Raw genomic sequence first — 25896 nt, 5'->3', positions numbered from 1 at the left:
TGACAAAAGTACTGTGAAATGAGTATATTTGCAAGACTGGATAAATTTAAAAAGTATTGTCCCTACCTTTACAGCCTTTGAACAGGCTGAGACCTATCTATTTGAATAGCCACTTCTTGATATATACCACACTGTGGCAAAAGCATTTAACAGGGACACCAGACCTGATAGAACCTAGCTTGCCACTTGCTAAAGACAGTTCTGGTAGCCCAGAACCATCCCAAGAATATGAAATTCATTGCCAGTAGAAACCTTACTCAGGCAGAGATTTGATGCCTTTAAGATACCTTTCTTTCAAGCCTGCTCAATAACACCAAGAACATCAAAAAAATCAACCATCTAATTCTGACCTTCTCAAGAAAGCAACTTAAATATATGAAAGACTTGGGTGTGGGAAAAGTACAAAAACTTGTTCCTATCTGTCTGAGAGGAATAGTTACTTCCTATACTACTGTATAAATACATATAGTAATATTAATTTAAAACTAGCTATTATTGTTATATATATTCAGATCAGTCAGTTTCTCTCCATTTTGTTTATTCCCTATGATGTATTTGTCAGGGTTTAGCCACAGAAAAAGACAGGACAATATTTCCAGTAGTTCAAAGACTAAATTAAAATCCTGAATGCATATAAATTAGAAAATTAGCCTAAAAACAAACATTCATTTGTTTCAGACCCCAGAGTAATGGAACAAAGCAACAAGAAAAGAATTTTTAAAAACATACTGTAGTATTCACACAGGGGCTTCTTGTTGACATCTCAGTGAGTTTACAAACCTAGCAGTCAGGAAAGTACTTGACTCCTAATAATTCCCTCTGTCATTTCTTTTGCCAAGCCATATCAGTATTTTTTGAAACAGTGGTTTTTATTTTCATTTCAAAATAAGGGTCTGAAAGTGGGTTCTGTTTTAATGTCTAGAGGGTTGTACCTTAATATACCAAAGCCAGTCCCACAGAGTAGACAGATGCAGTGTCATTTCTAGATTCTAGAAAATGCCATAACATTATTTAATTATTCTACCACTAGTCTTATGATCATGCTTTCTAATCATGTTATATTATTGCCTAATGGCTAAGTATTTCCATTTACTTGGTAATAGGTCTGCAGAGCTCATGTATTTTTGTCCTTTTATTAGCTAATGGCATAGCGCCTAACATAAAAGAAACAAGAAAGAAAGACTAGCAAGAATGAGAAAGAAAGGGGAGGTTGGGGAATTATTTAATTATTTTTGCATGGGCAGTCCTTACCCTGTCAAAAACACTAGAAATCAACAAGGAATAGGTTTCTAATTAGTCATGCACCTTTAAATCAAAATGACAGTAAGCACATGAACTGAGGCTCTGAGCTGTATTTTCCATGCCTGTATGTGTGTATTTCTAAGTATGTTTGTACAAAATCTAATGGGTATAATGGTTGTGCTTTGAGTATGTAAAATAAGTGTATGAAACAGGTCTACACCATGGCTAGGGGCAGACATTCAAAAAGCCTGAGCCTGAATTGATTCAATTTTTGCAGGTTAGTCTAACCTGGCCATGTTAAATCACTTTATAACTGCACAGACATCCTACACATGCGGGCACATGCCTGCAGTGGCTCAGGCTAGAAGCCAGCGGTGCTAGAGCAGCCCTCCCTTCCCTTGCACAGTACTGAGCTGGGGGGGGGGGCAGGGCATGGCCAGGCCCCAGCAGGACACTCTGATTAGCCCAGCAGGGAGTTGATAACAGTGTTTATCACCCCTAACTTAGTGTTTATCAACCCATTAAGAAAACAACAGAGGGACATTACCAATTATCTGTTAATTCTGCCTGTTGATTCTTTCTACCTGGTGATTCAGTACAGACTGTAGTCAGCATGTGGTCTGCTAGTTAATACACAGACACTTCTCCACAGTGCAGATGGGAGGAGGGAATTCCTGCTTAGCAGGGAGTGGTGAAGGGGTGGGGGGAGCAAACAGCTCTTCTTAAACTGCTCTTCCAAGGAAGGACATTAAGCTAACTATTGATTAGCTCCAAAAAACTTGTCTGCCTTGGTTGTCTCCCATATCACAGACTGTAGCCAGCATGTGGTCTGCTAGCTAATGCTGAGGTGTCTGTGTAAGACAGAAGGGAGCGGAGAATAGATTAGATCTGTGCATTGAACTTCAGTACTGTTATGTGCACAGCCTCAGGAACGGGAAAGCTCAGCTGCCAGTCCCAGGCCCAGGGCTGCACTTTTTGGACCTGCCCTCCTGGCACTAAGCTATTTTTAGCCCCCTGGTCCTTTGCACTCCACCCTGCGGATGAGCCAGTACCCCCTCCCCACCAAATCCTCATCCCATGCTGCTCCAGGTGCCAGTTCACTGATGCTGGGAGCTGAAGAAGTAAGTATTGGTAGCAGGGTGGTGGGAGGAATAGTGGGGTAGGTTTATGGAAGGGGTTGAAGGGCTATAAACAGACCCAGGTCTCCTCCAAGGCCCCCTGCAGATTCCATGAGCCACCCTGATCCCATGAAACTCTCCCAGACTCCAGCAACCCTCACAAACTCCTGGATCACTCCCACAGATCTCACATGCCCCCCCCAACCCTCGGATCGCTGCCATGGATCCTGCCTGCCTCCCCCACCCCATCACCATATGGATTCTACCTGCCCCCCCATCCCTTTGATCCCTCCCATAGATACCTACCTTCCCACACCTCCGATCACCCTGCAGATCCTACCTGCCCCTCTCAGCCCTTCTGCAGAACCCTGGTCCTCCCCGCCAAGCCTGCTAGCCTCCCCATACCCTTAAGCCCACTCCCAGTAGCTCCCCTCCATCCTGACTTCCCGTATATCAGGTGGCCTTTTTCAACATGATCTAACCTCCCCCTAATCTCCCTGAATGTCTGCATTTAGCCTCAGATCTGCAAGAGAGAATAAACAGAAAAGATATAAGTAAAGAAAGGGGTATGTGATTTATGTTTTTTTCTGTAGGATTTAAGAGATGTATGAAATGAGTTTTGCATGTAGAGTTTATGCACATGGTGTGGTTTTGCATATAGAAAAGTTAACAACCTACAAGGATATATATACATATAAATATCCCAATTTTCAGGAGAGATACATCTATATGAAAATAAAAACTGCATTTACACTGTTCTTATAGAAACAGTAGCATATGCAATGTAGGTTTTATCACAAACCTCTGAAACCAATTGAATACTCATTTTAGATTTCTCTCCAAACATAAATATTGGTACTGAAGTCTCTCCCCGCAAGAAAAACAAAATAAACAGACTCCGCTACAAAAAAATCTTCAGATGAGTTTCATGCCTTTTTTTTTGGTTCTACATTTTAATGCAGGTGTGTGTCAAATGTGGCACCAGACAACATGAGAGTAATTGCATCTGCTTTTATTCATAGATTAGCAAGGCCTTTCTGACCTGAAGTTCTTAGGAAAACTTTTCAACTTAATCAAAGGCCCCCACAAAACCTTGAGTGGAGAGTCCTGAACACTGTCATGGGCTTGTCAGATAAAAGTTAATTGTATCTCTTGCTGATTGATCCCTATACTCGTCTTTTAAAAAAACTTGCAGATTTCATTTCATAGGGTGAAGGGCAATTTGAAATTCTCTCCAGATGTCAAAGGTTCTTTTTCCTTAAGTCTATGTTCAGAAAAGGGAAAGATGAAAAAAATAGAAAAGAAAAGCCTTTAACTGAAGTGAGGGGTCTAAATTAAAAGCCTTTGTGAAGTGAAATGTGGCTAGAGGCGATGTGCAAGAATAGTCAGTTGTTACTGGCAATTTTACAAGCTTTGAAGGATCTTCGCATTCAGGTCAATAAGAATAGTTAACAGCAGCATTGCCTCAGACTGAGATTTTATGGGATTAATGAAGTCTGTATTAAGCCAAATACCTGCCATTTCTATTACTGCTCACATAGTTACAGAACTTCTACACGTGTCCATACATGGTAGGGAGGAGATTCAAAGCCTAGAAGAAGTGAATGGCCACCTACAGTACCTTTCCTGTTCTTTCTGTTATCTTCAGTATCTTCAACAAAGAGGATGCCTTTCTGCTCAGATTGTTTAAAATGACATTGAATATTGGCAGCAGCCATAAATTCCTGGCAACCATTTAACCAACCGAATAAAATGGAGAGTGTACAGAGGATAATTTGCTATTTATAGCTGAAAAAGACTTTGGAGACTAAATTAGCTGATTTGGGTTTAGGGGGAGGAAATCCTGTGAATTCAATAGCATGTTTTTTGTGATTGATTATACTTCTTTAACTATTTGAAGCCCTGATCCTGCAATCAGCTCCAAGCAGTGTCAGGTTTACCATCTAAATCACCACCATTTTTATTTCAAGAGCTGTTCCCTGCCACGTGGCCAATGATCATGTGCATGATTTCTTCCCATAAGAAGTAACGCACACAATAGGGAGTATACACTACTGTCTTTGTTCCAGACACCTTTATAAAAGAGAAAAGAAAATCAGAAAGTACAGAGTTAGTGTTCCATCAGCCTTAACTCTAATACCGCTTTTCCATCCACCATATGCCTACTTGTATAATATAAATATGAGACCATTATTACAATACTAGGGACATCTAACATTATGACTGCATCACTGATAACAAATGAAAATGTAGCACATGCTCTGGGGACTATGGTAATCAAGCATCTGTAATCAATTTGCAAGGGTTACAATAGAAAACTAGTTATACGCTTAACAACAAGACTCAGGATTGTGGTTGCTAAACTGGCTTGTTTCTAGTCTTAACAGCTATATGAGGATGATGGATGAGTGTGGTTTCTATCTTGCTTCATAAGCATGGATGAAGTTAATTGGATTCTCCAGTTCACAGTGGCTACTAAACAAAGTCGGTCTTTGTTTCAGACTACTATTTATAAATCAGTGGAAATGTTGGTATGTTTTACCTTGAACAAAGAGGTGGTCTGTGGTTGACAATATTGCAAGTGGAAGATCCATCTGGGACTTCTACAGCCAGGTCTCTTGCCATGATATGTCACATCTGGAGACCCATTAGATGTGTCCAGGACTTAGGCAGGTGTGATATCACTCAAACTTGGTTGTCACATTTCTCTCAGTCATTTTGTCTAAGACTGGGTAGTTGTGTATGCAGTGACAGAGTCTTATGCATTGATTGGGTGCTGACTTTCGGAAGATTCAGATGACTCTTGCCTTTTTCAGGAAAATATACCTGGGCAAAAATGCAGAATACTTTTCATGAAAACTTGTTCCAACTTCTTGCACATTATTTTTTCTGATCTTTTGAAAAATTTCAGCCCCACTAAATAGCGAAGTTAAAACAAGCCAGCTCTTTCAGGGAAAAAATTCACAGGGTTTTTAGAAAGAAATTTGAATGAATTTTGATTTTTTTTAAAAATCAACCATTTCTAGTTGGCAGGCTCATTTGTCTGAGAGGTATATGGATTATTTCCAGTCATAGAAGGCAATTGAGACAAACAGATATGCATCACAGATGGTTGATCAAGTATTTCTCAATGCAGGTTGTACAGGAAACAGAATCCCCCAAAATCCTGGCACCATATTTTGAGAGGAAACTTAGTGAGAGGAAACTATTGTGGAGATTGTATTCCACTTAGCTCCTTCCTACAGGTTTTCCCATGGGAAGTGGTAAAAACTTGGCTCAGGGTGAAGAGTACTACACTCTTGGAAAAATCCAATCTAAAGCAACTGAACAGTAAACTTATAAAAGTACTGGCTAAAAAAAAGAATGGACATAAAATTAGTACTTCTTATACTCATTATATAATAAGTCACACTGTGAGATTTGGGGTTCTTCTTTTATATGGCATAATAGAAAAATGGCATACCACAATAGAACAACTTATGACAAGTCGGCGCTTTTGGTCATGGGAAAGGCATTTTCTTTCTACGTAAAGCTACATGCTCAGGTTACAGGCTGAGGGCGTAGGAAATGCGTAAGGAAGCTCTAAAGGTGAGCTGCTCTGATTAGATGCAAATACATTCATTAGAGCAGAGCCCAACAGAAAGACACCTCCATTTTTTAATGAATTTTTAAATATACAAATGTGCAGCAGGTGTGCTAGTTGAATGCAATTGACCTTTTAAACAGAGGCTGGAAATGGGATTATGACTTTCCTAACAATGCTTTTTTATATATAATTCCTCCTCTCTCTTTTTTAGTTCAAGTTTTGAATTTATATCAATTTTATTTATCTTCCCTTTATTGTAGTTATGGACCATATATTAATATTATTGTTGTTCTTCTTTTTGCTTTTGTTCATTTAGATATTCACCATTAAACTAAAGGTTTAATAATATATATGCATGTTTTCCTGTCAAATCTTTTTGAACTGCCATCACAAACCTTCAACTAACCTACTCAGTGCCAGTCTCTTTACTCAGATGCTGATCCCAGAGGGCACGTCTACACAAGTAAAGTCTCCGTCTCTACATGTGCATCCCTGTTAGGTCGTAGTAAACTAATAAATGCTGTCATAGCATAGTACTTGTCAACACAAGTACTATCCTGTGGTAGTGTTATTTACTCTGCTGCAACACACATGTAGACACTGATGGGGCTGGCTGGGGCATGTGGGTGCTTCAGTGTGGGGACTGCCTGCCACCTAGGCCCTGCACTGAAGCATACTTGCACCCCAACCAGCCCCTCCACAGCATATTGAGCCAAAAGTTGAAGTATCCCCAGGCTGACCGGCTGATCCCCCAGGGCCCCTGCCTACCAGGGCTACTCTGACATGGCTCAACTTGCAGTGGTCCTGGGCACATGTGTAAACGCAGTGCCCTGAAGCAATAAACTGCAGTGTGAACTGCTGGACTGTATTCAGGCACATTAATAGCACGTGTAGATGCACCCAGAGTTTCTATGAGCACTGAATGAATTGATATCAAAGAGACGCAAAGGCCAATGATCAATTTACACAGCTTCCAAACCTTCAGGGGAGACGAAAAACGACAGTGATGTTCTCAGTGGTGGCAGATGACAGAACAAGGAGCAATGGTCTCAAGTTTCAGCAAGGGAAGTTTAGGTTCAATATTAGGAAAAAGTCTCTCACTAGGAGGGTGGTAAAGCACTGGAAAGGGCTACCTAGAAAGGTGGTAGAATCTCCATCCTTGGAGGTTTTTAAGGCACAGCTCAACAAAGTACTGGCTGGAATGATCTAGTTGGGGATGGTCCTGCTCTGAGCAGGGGGTTGAACTAGATGACCTCCTGGGGTCTCTTCCAACCTAAATTTTCTAGGATTCTATGACAGAAAAAAATGCCTCAATCCCGAAAATACTTAAATATGTACAAAATTTTACGCACCTGAATGATCCCAATTGAATTTCACTCTCATTATATCCACATTTAAGTGAAGGATCAGTCACCAACAACTTCTCTATCATTAGGCTGAGACAGAGGAGAAAAGGCTGATTCAAAGCCTACTGAAGTAACAGGACTCTTTCCACTAACGTCAAAGGACTTTTGCATCAGACTTTTGGAAGGTAACACACCTTTTTTATTCTACCTGGTCCCTTAATCATATAAGACAGATCCTGAAAAGGAAAATGAATAGGTAAATGCACTGACAGTACCTTAAAATATTATAAGTTTGTAGGAAACCCATTCTGACTTAGTTATTAACATAGCACTGCTCTAAGGCAGAGCTGGCAAACACTAAACCTGCAGGCCTCACTTGTCTCATGGAGACATGTCATTGGGCCTGCAGGGCTCCTAAAGAGGCTGGAAATACAGGGTTAGGGCAAATGGGGACAGGGCCTGCTGTTGAAATTGGGGGTGCATTTTGGCAAGCAGGGGTGAGCAACAGCTGCATTAATGCCTACAGCTCCCTAACACCACTTGCCCCATCACCACCACTGCTCACCACCCACTGTTCACCACACTACCTCTGCCATCCCACCACCACTGCTACTTGAGGAGCACTGTAGTCCAGCTCCAGCCAGGGCTAGTTAAGTTTGACACCGCACTCCATTTTTACCAAGCCAGTAATGATACAAATGCTCCCAAATTTTCCTTTCCCTTTCTTTCAAAACCAAGCTTTCTAGCAGATTTATCATTTAGTGTCTGTTACAAACTGAGCAGAGTTTCCATAGCTATACAAGAAAACTTATCTTTGACACATTTTCCCCTTTTCACATATCTGCCGTTAGATATCTGACAAACTCCAGTACAGTGTGTCACACAGAGCTAGGCTCTGCTATGAACGCCTCCACCGTCTTTTTACTTGGTAACATACATTTCTTTTACCAGTACAGAAGGATCAACCATGTAACAATCTGTTGCTTTTTTACAATAGAGAGCTTTTTTTTTTACACTTAGTCATTTGGTTTGTTTCAGGAAGGAGTGAAGGCTTACAGGGAAAAATACCATAAGGCATATTGATAAAGGAAGCTCGTTTTCTTAATAAATATTATTGTAGAACACTAGCATGTTTTTGACTGTTACAATGATCCTAATAAAATGCCTACATAAAAACAACAGATTGGAAAAAAAGTATATAAAAGTAGTCACTGGAGTTTCCAGCTTTCCTCTAGTTCAGGGTATCTTTGAGTTTGCATATCTGAGGCTGACATTTTCCTGTTAACAGGAAAACTGGGACAGTAAAAGCACATTTGGTGTTGCAAATGGTAGGGAAAGCATTCGGCTTTGAACGCTGCTGTTTTAAACAATTTCAAATTAGCATAGTTTTTTTAGCAATTTCTGTTTCCCACTGACTGTGAGATGGTGTCCAGCATTTTTAATGAAGACAATCAGCATTCCTCTTCCTTCAATGTGTGCACCCAGGATGAGATCCTTTTATAAGTACAGTGCTGAATCTCACCTCTGCCTCAGCCCATACTACTTCCTCAAGATCATGTCCATTTCTAGCCTAAGATATGGGGCACAGATTTCTTCATGTAACATTTTTGGACCCCATCTGTTAACGGCTCTCTTCTTCCAAAAGAAAGACCTGCATATAGAAACAAAACTATATTCCCCTCACCCAAGTTTGAAACAATATATGTTTCTTGATGTTTACCAAAAATTCATATAGAGATGTCAAAACATTTTCTACCAGACTTTAATGATAAATGAGCGTTTTATTAGCCTGGGCCCCAATTCCAGAAAGCATCTAAAGAGATAATTGGATGTAAACATTTGGATAAGCACATCTCTATCCAACAATGCATTTTCACATGTGTTTAAAATTAGGCATATTCATAGAGTATGAGTATGATTACTATGCAGGAATTTGGCTTGGATTTTATTGCATTGTAAATTTATTCCACGGTAAGGAATGGACTTGCAACTGACTTGATAAAGCTGGCTGCCTGCAGTAGGTGTTACTACAGTACCTTATGAGAAAGGGAATTGGTTTGGTTTGAGTAAAGAGCTACCCTGGGATAAAACTGGTGGAGGCAGAGTATACCCACAACCACTACAATTAACTCCATAATAATTGCATCATGTGATGACACCTTTATTTGCTACTTGTTAGCAGAAAATGAAACCCTCTGTGTAGTAAAGTTTACCCTTTTATTTATTTTTTTAAAACATCCTATTAATTGGTTCAGATATAACAAAAATTGAAATGACTCTTGAAAGGCACATTAGTTTCCCCAGTCCTTAATTAATAGTTCTTAATTATGCTTGGATGAGGCCATTTCATTATCTATTCAGTTGACAGGTCACTACATTAATAAATCGTTTAATCTTCACCTGTTTACTGGTTACTTCAATTATGCTCTGCCTAGGTAAATTCTGTGAGATTTCTACTTAGCAGCATAATGAAAAGTAATCATGCTAAATCAAGAGTTTATGGAAAATGAAATTGTAGCAGAAAGTGGTTATGGAAAATGAGTTAAGACATAAAAGCAAACTTATGGAAAAATAGAAGCAGATTGTATATACTGTTTAAATCATAGTTATTGTTCTTCTACAACTGTTCCATTCAACATTCTTCAGAGTCAAGAGCATTTCTTCCTGTAGCTACAACAGAAAATGGACAGTGTTCAGTGATGATTTTATTACAGTGTATTTCTCCACAGTCAAAGTCTAACCACACAAACTAGTTCTTCCTTTGGACTGGACTGTGCCTGGCATCTTGCAATGGCACCCAACTGTGAGGTGGTTCATAATTTCTCTGCCCCAACAGTAGGGCAAAAATAAGCTACAGTTCAATCCCTGCTTTCCCTGATGTTGCAGCTCAGCTGTGGTGGCTAGCCCTGGGGTATAAGGAAAAGAAAGTCTCCATGCATGTTCTACTCTCTCCTCACTCATCTCCCTGGAATTCCTACAACTAGTGGAAACTGGTTTCAGAATTGGACCCTCTGGCTAAGTACAGACAGTCAAAAAGTCCAAAGCTGAATCGATTCAAGCTTTACAGTTTAGTCTGAGCTACATAGGTTAAACCACTATACACATGAACAGACGTTCACTTCTGATTCCGGAAATGCAACCACATGCCTGCAGTGGCCCACGCCAGAAGCCATGGGCACTAGAGCATGCCTCCCTGGTTGGCTGGAGCAGACAGATTGGGCCAAGGCTGGCCTGTCCACTCTACACGGAGGGTTTGCAGGGGAGGTGCAAAGTATCCTGGGGACCTAGAGGACTGTGAGTTAACTTGAATCTAGAGGAAATCTGGAATAGAAGTTCTATAAACTGATTTAACCTAAATCAGTTAATCTTGATACTACCTCCATCCAGGTTGATCTTAAATTGGTTTCCGCCATTTTGGAAGTGGCTTATGTGCATAACTTCTGTTATGTTACAGATTTGAACTGATTTCCAATCATTTATACTGGTTTATGTATAATTTCTGTCCCTAGCCATCAAAGCAGGTAATTACTCACAATTGCTGAATGCCTCTGCTACTCAGCTATGGAATCCACACAAACATTTAGCTCTAATATGGAAAACAGGCACTTTTTAACTTTTTTTTACTTTCAGGGCAATGTGAAATATCTCAGTATCAGCAGACTTTGGCTAGCCTTTACTTTGCTCTTTGCAGGTTCACCTGTTTTCACTTGATGGAATGGTACTTGGGATTTGCACTTAATATTTCATGGTGCACTTGGGTATGTGTCATCACAGTGCAAATGATGATTAACTATTTTGGAAACATGTTTTGCCATATTACTTTTAAGTCTGTTTTGAATAGAGGGCATGAAATCACAGAGGTATTTAAATTTACATTAAAAGTCAACAAAAAAATCTCACAAAGTTTTTCACCTTTTTTTTAATATGGAACCATTTTCCCTTATGCTCTTATCTGTTTTTTGCCAGCCTTGCTTATAGACATCACACTGTGGAAGTATTTCTTTTCTACGTATCTGTTCGTTCTGTGAAAAACATTTTGAAAGAAGACGTTTTAAATGTCAGCATCCTTATGGGGGGAAAGAGTGGGGAAGGAGGCCCACTTCTTTTTAGAATTCCAGAAAATTGCTCCCACTTTTATTTTGTATAAAAGTCCCAGCTCTTGGATACTGCAGGGAGCAATCAGAATAAAAAAAGAAGGCACATCACAGCTGGAATCATTTTAGATAAAGAAACACTCTGTATGCTCTGGTTCACTCTATAATTGTATTTTCTACAGGTTGTGTGAAGTTCCTTTAGGAGGTGTACTTTATCCAGATGGAATTGCTTTGTATGTTTCCAAAGCTAACTGGTAAATGCAACTGACCAGGCAAGTGTATAAACTATATGGGAAGGAAAGACACAAACACCAAATAAACAGGTATGTGCCTGAGCACACAAGTGGTTAATGTATGGGTAACTTAATTATCTACAGGCACACTTGTGAATTTTGCACACATAATTGTCTATAAACCAAATTTTCATAGGTTCCTTTCAGAAATTACCATTTAAAAACGAAGCCCAAAATTGTGTGTCAAATTGTGTAGCAATTATGTTCATCATTGTCAAATAAGCATGCTTCTAACTTGGAAAAATCAAATGATGCTATCCAAACACCCCAACCTTAGAGAAAACCTTAATCATTAAACATTAATTGAAACTCAAACAGTTAATAGTCTCAGTCACTGGTAAACTGACCCTAATCCAGTCCATTGTGAAGAGGGACATAGCCAGGACTACCGTCTGAGGGCTCTGCCACTTGCCCTAGCCAAAAGTGATGCCCAAACAGTAAAACCCAGCCCACAAATAATAAAACAGGCATGAGTAGCCCCCAAACCTCCCAACTTTGCATACTAGTGAGGACACGCAAAGAAGGAATACACAATTACCACAATAGAACATAACCATAGCTGAACCTATACAACATAACTACCCCACTATCCCCACTCCACCTGTCCCAACACAAACCTCTTCCTGCCACCTCTTCTTCCCAGCCCTGCAGCTGCATCCCAGTTTCACCACCTCGCTCCCACCCCCCACCCCCTATCCTGCCCAGGACCACATGGCCCTGCCTACCTCTGAGATGAGCAGCTGTTACAGGCATGTGATTGGGCAATGAGATACAGAGGAAGATTGTGGCTGGGGTAGGAGGGGGCTATGGCCACAAAGCCCCAGTGGAGAGTTTCCTGCAGTGTGCCAAGCTGCATTCCTCCTCAGAGACAAGGTAGTACTGCTCTGTTCTGTCTGTTCATCAATACTTGATCCAACCTTATTCTAACAACAGATCTTCAATCAAGCAGTGTTTAATAGTCAGCTCAACTTTTATGGACATTATAGACAAGAGTTTTTAGCTTTTTTTTATGGACCCCCCCCCATAAATTTATGGACAGTAGGCAACCTGAACCCACCTTTTGCATTAACTGTTTTTGAAGGACTTGAGCCTGGTGGAACAGAATCACCGCTTAGGTAACTAAGTCCTCCTAGGTGCCCATTAAGTGGAACAGGATCTGGATAAAGATGATCTTCTAAAAGAGTTCAACATAGAGTTCAGACTAATGGAAGGCAAGCTTCTGAATGCCATCCAACATGGCTTTGTGACTGGCAGGTCTTGCCTGACCAACCTCATCTCCTTCTATGACCATGTAACATGTGCCGTGGACAACGGAGCTGATGTGGCCATCATATATCTGGATTTCAAGAAGGTCTTTGACCTAGTTCCCCATGATAGCCTCATGGCTAAGCTGGGGAACTGTGGCCTCGATCATCATACAGTCTAATGGTTTGGCAACTGGCTATGGAGTCGGACCCAAAAAGTACTAGTTGATGGGAGCAAATCAACATGGTACAGGGTGTGCAATGGAGTCCCTCTGGGCTCAGTACTTTGGCCGGTACTCTTTAATATCTTTGTCAATGATTTGGAATCGGGAGTCAGCTGTGAACTGGCCAAGTTTGTGGATGATACCAAATTATGGGGGAGAGCGGTCACACCCTAGAACAGGCTGGGGATACAGGCCGACTTGGACACACTGTCAAGGTGGGCCGACCAAAACCTTATAGCCTTCAATGTAGAGAAGTGTAAGGGACTGCACCTCACTAGGAAGAACCCCCAATGTACTTACAGAATCAGCAGTGCTACACTCATTAGCACCACGACCAAAAGGGACTTGGGGGTCTTGATTGACCACAAGATGAATATAAGCCATCAATGCAATGCTGTGGCTGGCAAAGAAAACCAAACTCTGGTGTGCATCCACCGATGCATGTCAAGCAAAACCAGGGAAGTCATCCTCCCACTTTACTCAGGCCTGGTGAGACTGCAGCTGGAGTACTGCATCCAGTATTGGGTCCCCCACTTCAGGAAGGATATGTAGAAACTTGAGAGAGTCCAGAAGAGAGCCATTTGTATGATCCAAGGCCTGGAGGGGAGGCCATACAAGGAGAGGCTGAGGGACTCGCAACTCTTCAGTCTGGAGAAGAGAAGGCTCAGGGGGGCTTGGTGGCAGCCTATAACTATATAAGAGGGAAACATCAGGACCTGGAAGAATAGCTGTTCACCAGAGATCCCCAAGGGATAACAAGGTTAAATGGCCATAAACTCCAGGAAGGCCGATTTAGACTAGACATAAGAAAAAAGTTCTTTACGGGGTATGTGTTCAGGGTCTGGAACAAACTCTCCCCAGAGGTGTTGCAAGCACCTACTCTGGACTCTTTCAAGGAATATATTCCTTGCTGGAGTCACCTGATCCCAGCTGACTTCCCGAATATGGTAGGGGCGCTGAACCTGATGATCTCATGAGGTCCCTTCCAGCCCCTAATGTCTATGAAATCTATAACCCCCAGTAGATGACCACAGGAATGTTTCCACTGCTGTAATAAATCCTACTTTTTAGAACCAATGAATATGTGAGATCCTGAGATAGTAAGCCAAAACTGGAATTACTGTATTGTGAACAAAAGTCCTGATTGCCAAATAATATATCCTTTTTTGTTTTATTTTGTTTTTTCTTTTTATTGCAATGAATGTATCATATAGCTACACACAATTGTTTATTCTCAGAGCTTTTAACAGTAACAGTATTCTGTCATTTTAAAAAAAATTACTCATTTGGCTCTTTGTTTCCCCTCTTTCCTTCTCTCTCTCTCTCTCTCCCCTTCTTCTTTTGGCTTTATGATAGGATCAGACAAGAACAGTACTGTTCTATAAAAATACGTATTTTACTACAAGTATAAGCATTTAGAGATCTTGGTTCTTTCCCAGCTATATTTCAGCCTTTCAGTATGACCCTGGGTAAGCCTCTTAACCTCCCATTACACCAGTTTTCACACCTATTCTAAGATTATTTGGTCAGATCCACCACTTTTCAACATGACTGGCAAACTTGAAGCCAGGTCCAAGCTTGGTCTAGGTCCACTGTAAGTGTAGTCATGCACAGACACTATATCAGGCAATGGCAATCAGCCAAGCCCTAAGCATCAACAGATAATTATTTTGGCCTATTGTTAAAGCTTCTCTAGCTAGCTACTGTTTCCCACCGAAGGTCCCCTATGGTTTGCCCTCCATAACTCTCCTCTCCGTTGTGTTTAATAGTTTTAGGCTTTACATCCACTGTTGCAAAATAATGAAGGATTCAAGGCACCACACATGCCTATTTCATGGGTACAGAACAGATTGTTTGAAGGTAAGAAAATTCATTAAAAAGTATTCTTTATTCATTACTTTCATTTAATTTGGAAAGTCTTGTCATGGGCACATGGATCTGAGGAACAGATGAGAGATTAAGCAATTGCTAATATATTCATACAGATGGGTCTCACCAAATAACATAGGGTCTACTTCATCTGACCTGCTGAGAGTAGCTTGTCAATTATCACACACTCAGCAGACCTGGAAACATACTGTACATCCCTTTAATTAGAACAGTATCCATCTTATACAGTGGACATGCTCATTTTTTACATTAGTTTTCATGTACAATAAAATCCTCATTTTTACCACTTTTTTATTTTATAGATACTAGTAAGCAGCAAACATTATGGCAACTTCTTCCCAGTAGGCTTTAAAATTCTTTGCCCATCTGCCCCAGTTTCTTTACTGAAATATAGCTAAATAAGATCATTGCAACCTTCCATCTCAGCACCACTCAGAATCAGGCCCAAAATTGCAATGTGTGTTCATTGATGAAAGACTTTGGATTTAAAGGATCTCCATTCTTTTATCTTTCCTAGATAGAACTGTATTTCCACAATGCTGAGCCCACAACATATCACTTTCACAGATGATGAACCTTCTTAGAGAAACCTCCATTTCCATTTCTCTTGTCAAACTTCAATGCTTTCGATCATCTCTTTTAAAAGCTAATGTAACTTTGCGGGCTACTGTTTTCTATTCACAGTTATCTATAATTGGAACAAAACTGTGGATGATAGGAGAAACCAACAATGAGAATGCAAGTGTCCTTCAGCTGTGGAGAAGAGAATATCCACAAGACAGTGTGGATACCTGCTGATTCAAGTACTCTAGCCCTATACTAGATTCCTAAGGGAAATAATGGAATTTGTACCTAAGAGCAGGAGTGACTCTTCTGTCAGCCTGACCGTCAGTTGACCATATACAGAACCTCCCAAGCAAACTTGTTAATCACATTTCTGTTAACAGCCACATACAGTCTTCATGAATATGAATGGAGAAAAGAGGACAATTTGATGTTTGTAATTATCTGTGCAAATGCAATTGGGCAGGACCAAACCTGTTGAATGTATGCAGCATGGGTCCTGGAGCATGTATAAAGCAGGCACCTAGAGAAGATGAAACTAAGAACTTCAGGTTTCTCTCTAGTAAAGCAAAATGCCACACATGATCGCTACCATGAACAACAAAGGGGCTTCGTTGAAAGGTAAGTCTCCTGCCATTAGCTTATTGATACTTTTGTGCTTCTTCATATTTAGAATGAACTGAATGATCCAGAGATGGAAGTCCGTTATTTAGGCATGGATCAAATGCAGCAGAAACAGTATCAGTGCTAGCTTCCTCCATGCCAAGATACAGAGTCTATATCTAGGGATAAGAAGGCAGTTTGGTTCCTTATACTTACTCAGTCCTTGGTAGGTTAGACCAGTGGTCTCCAAAGTGGGGTGCATGCATCCCAGGGGGTGCGCAGGATGATCCATTGAGGTGCAGGAAGAAAATATTAGAACTTCTATTTATATGTATATTTATATAAATATACATATATTGGGGGTGCATACTCAAAAATTTTTTACTGATAGGGGTGCGCAATCAAAAAAGTTTGGAGACCACTGGTTTAGACTACCAAAAGAGCTGATTTGTATTGACTATAATTGTTTGAAGGGATATAATAAATGCACAGACTAGCTACCTGGTCCACAGAGACTGAATACTAGTTGTCAGAAGACAAAGACTACAATCATTACCAAAACAGTCCAGCTAATGATTTAAAGGTGAATTTCCCTATAACCCATACCTAGTCTCCTAAGCTAGGTGTTGGCAATCTATGGCTTATAGGTTGGATCCAACCCATGGAGCCATTTGATCCAGCATGCAGGTGTATAGCCTCGGTGGCATTCAGCAATGGTGGGGCTGTGGTGGTGTTGCCAGCATGGGGAGAAGTAGCAGCAGTGGATGCTTTCCCCATGTCACTATGGGAAAAATAAAAGGAGTGAGCACTTTTCCCATGCTACTTTAGATAAAAGTGTTGGCAGCACCTGAATCCTAGAGGCCACTTCTTCCCCTGCCCACACCTGTGACCCACAGCCTAAAAAGGTTGCCAGCTACTGTCCCAAGCCATGAGGTCTGTTTTCTTTATTCATCCAGTCATGACTAAAAACACCAACTAACCTGGCCCAGGCTGACTAAAATACTAGTGTTAGTAAGTGGACTTTTCTTGAAGAGGCAAAAAATAACCTGCAGCAGTAAACATTATTCCCTTAATGAATAACATTAAGATGGCTCTGTGGATTTATGAAGTAAATATGAGTTTGATACATGTACAACAAAAGTATCTGGTAAATTACTGTATTTATCAGGTCAATTTTCTGATGCACTTTACCTCAAAGTACCTGGGAGAGTAGTATTTGAAGTAATATTTTAATTTAACAAGCATTAGTTTTTTTGATGTTTCACCATATTTCCCTGCATATTTTATTTGGAGAGGAAACATCCTGATTCTCTTAACTTAATGTTAAAAGTTAACTGTTCTGGTTTTGTCTGTAAGACATTTAGGAGTTTGAAAAAGGTACAGTATGTCTTTTCTAAGTGGAAGGCAATTTAGGGTTAAACTCTAAACAGTTAAGCTGCACAGCTGCTGGAAATCTTCCGAGGGAACTCCCAGGACAATCAAAATCTTAGAAGAGTGACCTAACCACCCTCTCTCAAAATTAATTTAAAGTCCAAATGTTTGCAAAGAAGAAAAGCACTCATGGGAGGAGGCAAAAATAAAAAAGGGGGAGAAGAAAAGGGAGCAACCCACTTTCCAAACTATTTATCTGTGCAAATATAATTATGTATCTATATTTGCACAGTGGAGAGGGTTCATCTTTTTCCATTTATAACTGTGTAATAAAGTCAAGCACCGTGGTAAGAGACTGTGCAGAATACAGTATCCTGTAACAGTGGTGTCTTGAAATATGTGAACAGTATCTGCTATAACAGCACATCCTAATCATATGTATCCCCATGTTTTGGTTTTGATTTTTCATTTTCTTGGCTTTTAACGTGGATAGGTGTGCTGCTGGTGTTTCTGTTGATATCGAATATGTTCCTGACAAAGAAAAGTGTGATTTCTTTGCCCATCTGTCCCAGTGGCTCTGTCAACTGTCAGGTATCCCTTGGGGAACTTTTTGACCGTGCGGTTAAACTTTCACACTACATCCACTTCCTCTCATCAGAAATGTTCAATGAATTTGTAAGTACTTTACTTCTTATAAGTAAGACTTTATAGAAGCTGCAATACAATGCATTTTTAAAACAGCACAAGCAGAGATTAGTGATATGCTATGCTTCAGTGGCTAAATGTATGTGACTACTGTACATATGGCCACAGTCCCAATAGTGAAAGAATGTGCTTATTAAAGGCAAAAATGTGAGTGTGCCTACTATTAATTATGTCCTACCCTGTTTCCAATTGCCTATAACTATGTCAAACTTTAACCATATGGGGTGAAGTTTTCCATGCTGTAGCATTTGCCTCAGGCTGAATTCTTTTTGGCAAGTTTCAACCAAAACAGCTGGACAAACACAGCACATGCAGTGCTGAAACCAAAAATATAACCACTATTTATTTTGTTTTAGAAGGTCTTGAACTGCAGCTCTTTGTATTGATTTATTTCAATAATGCATGCCCTTGTTGGTCGACAGGATGAACGCTATGCTCAGGGCCGAGGGTTTATTACAAAGGCTGTTAATGGCTGCCACACCGCTTCCCTAACCACCCCTGAGGACAAGGAGCAAGCTCAGCAGATTCATGTAAGCCTCATATCTAATGTCTGTTAGCATGTGTAAAGGGAAATAGGAGGAAAAAACAATAAGGAATAGAGAGTTGATTAGACTGTAAACAGTGAACAGCAAAAAAAGAGTTAATTAAAAATCAACTAGCCTGAAAGAGAAAAGTATTAAAAAAGAACAAACATTGATGAATAATATGTACATACTTGCAGATGTGCAGAAATACACAGTACATACAAAAATAAATCCTATTCTTTTACTCTTATCCTACTTCCTTCCCTCCCTCCCTTAGTATGTCACATTGAATCCTGAAGCACACATTGCATTATAACCTCTCTGGAGCAAAAGCCAAGACTTTCTAAGTGTTCACATGGTACACAAGGGCTTAAACACAAATAATAAATACTGTATTTACTCAAATACAGCCCAATTAATTAGATTCTACACACAGAAATTGTATAAAGTTATGATACTTTTCCATGTATGGACTCTAATTATTGCAGGATAATCTTAAATTCATTCCCCTGCCCACTATTGCAGGTGAAGGAGGGAGGGGCGATGGGGGGGGAAGTAATGGGGCAGACAGTGAGGGAAAGACAATAGGGGAGGCAGTGGGGGGGCAGTGGAAGGGGCAGGGGGTAGGGGGCAGGCAGTGTGGAACTTCCCTCCCCCCCACCCCACAGCCTCAGGTGGCCCCAATTCCCTCCTCCCCCCTCCATGCCACTTCTGCCACCCACAATCTCAGGTGCCCACCCCCTTCTTCCCATCTCCCCCCCCCAAATAGTCTCTCCCCCTCTGCCTACCCCCCAACCCCCCAATCCTACCTTTGCTCAACACCAGCAGGCTCCATCTCTGCTGCAGCCCAGGATACGGAGTATGGCTCCAGCCCAGCCCCATAGCTGCAGCATGGAGCCAGCACTGCTGTTTCAGCCTGGCCCTGTAGCAGTGGCAGGAGCCAACACTGCTGCTACAGGGCCAGGATGGAACCGCAATGCCAGCTCTGTGCGGTACCTACAGGACCAGGCTGGAACCATGCTCTGTGCCCCCAGCTACAGCAAGGACAGAGCCTTCCAGGGCAAAGCAAAGGTAAAGAGAAGTGCTGCAGAGGGGGAGAGAGAGGGAGAAATGGTGTGGGGGGCCTGGACACTGGGGACTGCAGGGAAGGAGTGTCAGAGCATGCAGAGGCGGTTTGGAGTGGGGCTGGGGGGAGCAGAAGCTGTGGCTTTGGTGGGTTGGGGCTGGAGCCAGAACCAAATTCAGGGCCAGAGATACAGCAGCTGCCTGCCCCCCACCTCCCACACCTGCTGCCTCATACTCAACTACAAGACAAAGGGCTCCTACCATGTTAAATGGGGGGGGGCCTCATCTTCTAATCGAGTAAATACCACAATAATTAATAGTAGTGACAGAAATGCACTGATTACACAGCAGGCACGATGTAGGTAGACATGGATCTGCAGTTACTACAATTGTTGACAGGTACTAAACAGATACCCAAGTAATATCCCCTCGACATGGTTGTATCATCACTCAGCTATAGACTATAAACACAAGATACTAAAATAATCATACTGCTTCTAAAGAGAAGTAAGCTGGGTATTACTACATTAACTACTGTTTCAGCTGTACTTAGGTTTTCTTGATTTAATAATGGCAGCCTTAAACTCAGATTGATATAGACTTGGTGTAGGATATAAACATCCACAAATATTTTTCTTATCCTTGGAAAAGGGTTTTCCAAAAGGATAAACATGCAAGGTTAGCCACCAAAGCAATCACACCAGAGATCAACATTTAACCAATTGCATTATAATCTCAGTTGGGTGACCCAATAAGGCTTCTGACATACTGGTCATGTCTACACAAGATGCTAACTGCACAGTTGTTAATGCACAGTCATTTAGTACTTGCATACCTAAGTATTAAATGACTGCACACTAACCAGTGTTACTGCACGGTAGCATCCTCGCACAGCTTCCTGGTGACACTGACTGCACAGTTGCTCTTTACTATTGCGCAGTTGTGTCATGTCACGGTTTGTGCCCTGTGATGTTACTGCACAGTACTAATGTGTAACAAGCTCACACAGACATGGCCACTGTGTAGTCTTTCTGCTGACAGATGTGGCGGAGGGTATTTTTAATTTGGCACAAAAACAGATGCAGAACATAAAACGAATTGCACCATGTCAGCTTTAGTGGTTGTCCTACAAGGGAAAATATTTGGGATGTCCCTAAGAGAACCAAACTTTTTGAGCTTTCACTTGACCACAATCAGTGAAAGTTTCAAAATAGAACTCTCTGTGGAAGCAAAACCATTCAAAAGGGATCAGGAAGAGGATAGGGCATGTTTAATGTGTTTTGTAGAGAGTGTAAACCCTTAATAAAAGGTATTAAGTGGCCTCCCACAAAGTAAACCTTCCATTAGGGCTGATTTTTTTTCCCCAAATCCCAGGGGTCTTCTAAAACCATCTCACTTATGCTTAGGTAATCATCAAGTTAAATGCACTTCCATTTAGAGAAGCTAAACAAAGTCACTCCCACTACCCTATAATGTGGAGAGGACTTGGGTGGTATTTTGCACATATAATATTCTACCACCATTCATCCAATTATCTTGACATACGCTGCTAACAGTAACCAACAGTGGCAAGAAAGTGCCACTGAGCTATCTGGGAGAAGATAAGTGATTTACACAACTGCCAACAAATCAGTGAAAGAACCAAGAACAAAATCCACGTTCCCCAACATTCAAATTATTGCTCTAACTTGGTATACAACACTGACTTCTCAGATAGCCAGCAGATAGCCTTCTTGCTTTAATGGAATCTTGTTAATATTACTATGTAGCATGAAGATCTACTGAATTTAGTGCTGCGAGTACTGCGCTCCTGGAATGACCCTCTACTCCACCTGGTAACTGAAGTACAAAGAATCAAAGAAGCTCCAAACACCATCCTCTGGAAAGCAGCAGAGATTGAGGAGCAAAACAAGCGTCTTCTGGAAGGAATGGAGAAAATAATTGGACGGGTAAGTATTAGGACTTGAGGAAGATCCATCTTCTCTCAGGAAAGTTTGACTAGCTGTACACTCCTGAAAAACCCCAGTATTGCAGTGCTCCATTCTCCCCCTGTCTCCCCAAGGGGGAAGGGAGGAGAGCAATAACTGCCTGGAGCCCACCCAGCAGTGAGCTGGGAGAGAGCCCTGCAAGAACTCTGCTGCATTCTTCCACTGCTGCACCCATCCAGAATGGGTCCCACTGTGCTGTCTCATGGGCCACAGAGCTGTGTGCCTCACTACCTCCAGCTCATGCCCACATGGTACCAGATGGAGACAGCTAGAGACAGACACAGGGATGGAGGGAAGCAATGGAGAATCTTCCTACCACCCCTGGCTAGAGAGTTCACATCTTGGAGGCAAATTTGTTGCTCTCCAGAAAGAGGACTGGAATGCTTATATACTCCCCCTCTCACCACATAATCCAGCTCTGGAACTGAATGCTTGTCCCTAGCCTCTGTGCGTCACTACGTGTGTGCATGCGTGCATGCAAGTGTGTGTGCGTGTGTGTGTAGCCTGTATAGCATTTCTTAAAGTATGGACAAACATATATTGGGGCAAAAGGGGAAGAGGTGGACTGTTCCTCCTGACAGCACATAAGTTGTTACGTTTAAACAGTGACGTGCATAAACTGGGAGTGAAACAGAACTGCTCCAACCATAACACTGCTTCGTACAGGATTAAAGTTGGAGCAGCTTTGCCACATCTGTATCGTTCCCAGTTTACACACATGTCATTGTTAGAATGTAACAGCAGCTGTGCACTCCCCAGCAGTGGCTCTCCACCCATCTTGAACCAGTTCCAAGGACACTGGCCCATGCCCTTATAGATTTCCAAGCCAGATTCTATTCTGAACACTAGTCTGCTCTGAAGTCACCGATTCTTCAATAATAATCATGGACTCTTTCATAGCAGAGTTGACCCTTTCCCCTTCCTGCCTCTGGTTCCCTAAAACTGTTGGGATGTCTATCAAGCCCAGTTACCCCTAATTTGGGAAAGTTAGCCAACAATACTGTAGTCTGACAGGGTCTGTATAAGAACACCCCTTGTTATCAGTAACTGATTGAAAGTTTTCCTGAGTAAAAGCAGCTCTAGCTTGTTTATGTTTAATGGAGCCTCTGACAGGTCCTATAAATCATTCTGTCACTGATCTGGACATTAGAGTTTCTGACTTGACTGGCTTTTGCTTAAGCTCTGAACGGTTGAACAGCCTTAAGAGTGACATGACTGTCTCCCACCACTTTCCAATGAATCACACACAAACATAGTTTTAGAATCTATTTACTCTGTCCATGCTCTGTCTCCCAACAGCATCTGTCAGTGTAATCAGAGAGATTTCCATCCCATATGCATGTGAAAAGTCTAGCAGAAAGGGATCCAAGATACCAGTGGAAGTCAAATTGCTGCTGAAGTTATCTCCTCACCTACATTATTTAAGAAAGGAGATTGAAAGCAGGATTGGCAAGATGATGAAAGTCAAGCCATAGTTTTTGAGTGTAGCATAACTACTGTAGTTTAACCAGTAGCTTGACCAGACCGAATTGAGCATTGACTTCTTTGGTTACTTGATGTTCCCCAACTGGCTTTTGCACACCGCGAGGGGGATACATCAGCTTCAGAAATGCTGATAAGAGCAGACTATCTTCTTCCTACTCGGGGTAGTTTTTCTTGACATGAGAAAATGGAAGAAGGTCTCATCCAAATGCAGTGAGTCAAGTCAATCTTTATTTTAGACACTCACTAACTGCATGAGTTTTTATTCATGAGTTTCTAACCTCTGATTGCACTGAATCACTTACAGTTTCCCCCTCATGTCATATTGAAGCCCTTTGTTGAAGTGGTCCCTTGTATCTAGATGCGCACTTGGCATCTGTCTCCAGTGTGTTCCTAAGGTTATTCCCATTAGAGATGTTATAAGAGAGGTGGGTTGAGACAATATTGGAGGACACACTCAAGAAATCTTAAGACAGGTGTTCTATCCAGCCATGATTTAGAAATACATGGAAAACCGGCACTGGTAAGTGTGCACACGATGGAAAAGAGTGACTTCTCCACAAAGCCAGATTCTATCAGCCTAAAAAATGTATTCATTAGAACAAGTAAGCTCCTTATATACTCTAGGGAAAAGAGATTATTCTCTCAGAATCATCTTAAAGGTCCATAGCATTACCAAGGTGTTTCTTGGAGCCATAACAGAAACCAAACATGGGGCATTTTAGACAACCTCCAGAAGGCTGGAGCTCTTTAATTAGTGAGCCATGCTAATTTAAAGCACCCGATTGTCACATGTATCAGCATCCCCGTGCTGAAAAAAATGGCAGCCAGGTGTTTTGAACTAAAGCTTTAGTTCAAAATGCTCTGCCGTCATTTTTCAGTGCAGCAATGCTGATACTCATGATGCTGGAGGCTGCCAGAGCATGGAAATTTATGCTCCAACCCACTGGATTTACAGCACATTGAAGCAGCCTCCCTGCAAGTGTGTAAGTGCCCACTGTGCCCATGGTAAGATAATCAGAAAGTATGGCCAACACTACTATTTCTTGTTTCTTAGTGTGCTGCCCTATTTTAGTCAGATTTGCTAATTTTTGCTGCTTACATTTAATAGGGCTGTCAATGGAATAATAACTTTGTTTCCTTTTGGTTAGGTTCAACCTGGTGACACAGGAAATGAAGTCTACTCAAGCTGGTCAGGGCTACCATCCCTGCAATTGGCTGATGAGGACTCCCGCCTCTTTGCCTTTTACAACCTGCTGCATTGCCTCCGAAGAGATTCCCATAAAATTGACAACTACCTGAAGCTCCTGAAGTGTCGCCTTATCCATGACAGTAACTGCTAAGTATTTGTCTGGGCCCATCCATCACAGGAATAATGCCCCCACATCATTCAGAGGGATCTTCTTGTTGCTTTCCCACTTTCCATTGCAAACTTTATAGAAAATTGCATCTCACTGTATCAAGAACATCCATCATTCTTGTTTGTGCTTATGTAGTTTCTGGCCAAAACCAAAGATGTTGTTTGTCTCCATGGTTAGAAGCTTGTAACATAAATTATCTGTGCTGGAAGAATACACTTGAGCTATCCCAGCTACTGGCATCTCAGCGGTAACCAAATAATGCAAATACAAATAAAATTATTTTTAACACCAATGAGCATAAATGTGTGTGTTGTATCAGTGCAGACAAATGGCTGCTCTGTCTTACATCAGGGCTGTACAACTGGCAGTCTGTGGGTTGTGTGTGGCCTGCAAGCAGTTAACTTGCAGTCCAAAGGTCCTGGCCCAAGCACTGCTCCCCCTTGCTCTTGCTGATGTTGCAACCAGGATCTCTGGTTTTGCTCCCTGTTCCAGCTTCTTCCTGCTTCATCACCCCGAGGGGGTGGGGGCGGGCAGGAAGGGGCAACACAGCCCACAGGCCCAGGGATCTCATGGTCTATGGATCTGGGGAGTTCAGAGGTCCCACACAGCATGCAGCTCCCAGCCTCTCAGAAGTTGGACAGCTTTTCCTTACCTCTTCTGCAACGGCAGCCACAGGAATTTTCCCTTTTTGGCTCTATCTCCAGTTGCTGATGTACAATACGGGCCTTCAAGCTCCCTCTCGCCTCCCTCCCCGTGTTTCCTACCCCCTTCCTAATAATAAATTACAGAGGGCCACTATCAGGAGCATTAATATTCTACTGCTTCTGTTTCTCCTATTTCACAAACATTACTCTCTCAACACTTACAGCCATTCTAAAATAGGAATCATGTGAATCACAGAAAAGTAGGGATGGAAGAGATTGCATCTAGTCCAGCCCCCCTGCTTAAGGCTGGATCAGCCCTGATTAAACCATCCCACCCAGATCCTTCTTTGGCCTTCAGGCCTACCTAATCATTCCCCATCTGTATCTGAGCATGAAGTTATTCCATCCCAAGTACAGGACTTACGTTTGTCTATGCTGAATCTTTTCTGCTTGATGGTGGGCAATTTCTCCAGTCTATCCAAGAATGCATTTTATAAATAGACAAAATCTGAAAGAAGTACAAGGGGCAAAGTATCTTTGCTAATTTTGGGA

At 41.6% G+C, this 25896-nt stretch overlaps 1 protein-coding gene and 1 long non-coding RNA gene across 2 annotated transcripts in view; one reads left to right on the top strand and one right to left on the bottom strand.

The window, feature by feature from the left end:
• LOC149868956 (uncharacterized) overlaps nucleotides 1–25896 on the bottom strand; it is a 334750-nt gene that overhangs the window by 101626 nt on the left and 207228 nt on the right. The window contains exons 4-5 of the long non-coding RNA XR_016441365.1: nucleotides 7299–7528; nucleotides 4903–5186 (exon numbers count right to left, since the gene is read on the bottom strand). This is a non-coding gene — a long non-coding RNA (uncharacterized LOC149868956). The remainder of the gene's footprint in view (nucleotides 1–4902; nucleotides 5187–7298; nucleotides 7529–25896) is intronic.
• Nucleotides 16183–24950, top strand: PRL (prolactin). Its single transcript, XM_090037289.1, has 5 exons — nucleotides 16183–16222; nucleotides 18069–18250; nucleotides 18703–18810; nucleotides 21639–21818; nucleotides 24491–24950. Exons 1-5 carry the CDS (start codon nucleotides 16183–16185, stop codon nucleotides 24680–24682), a joined length of 702 nt encoding a protein of 233 aa, XP_089893415.1. The 3' UTR covers nucleotides 24683–24950.

This window comes from Crocodylus siamensis, chromosome 3 (assembly GCF_052110815.1).
Source record: "Crocodylus siamensis isolate JL-2025a chromosome 3, ASM5211081v1, whole genome shotgun sequence".
Classification (NCBI taxonomy): Eukaryota; Metazoa; Chordata; order Crocodylia; family Crocodylidae; genus Crocodylus; species Crocodylus siamensis.
This window is presented reverse-complemented; position numbering and strand designations above follow the sequence as displayed.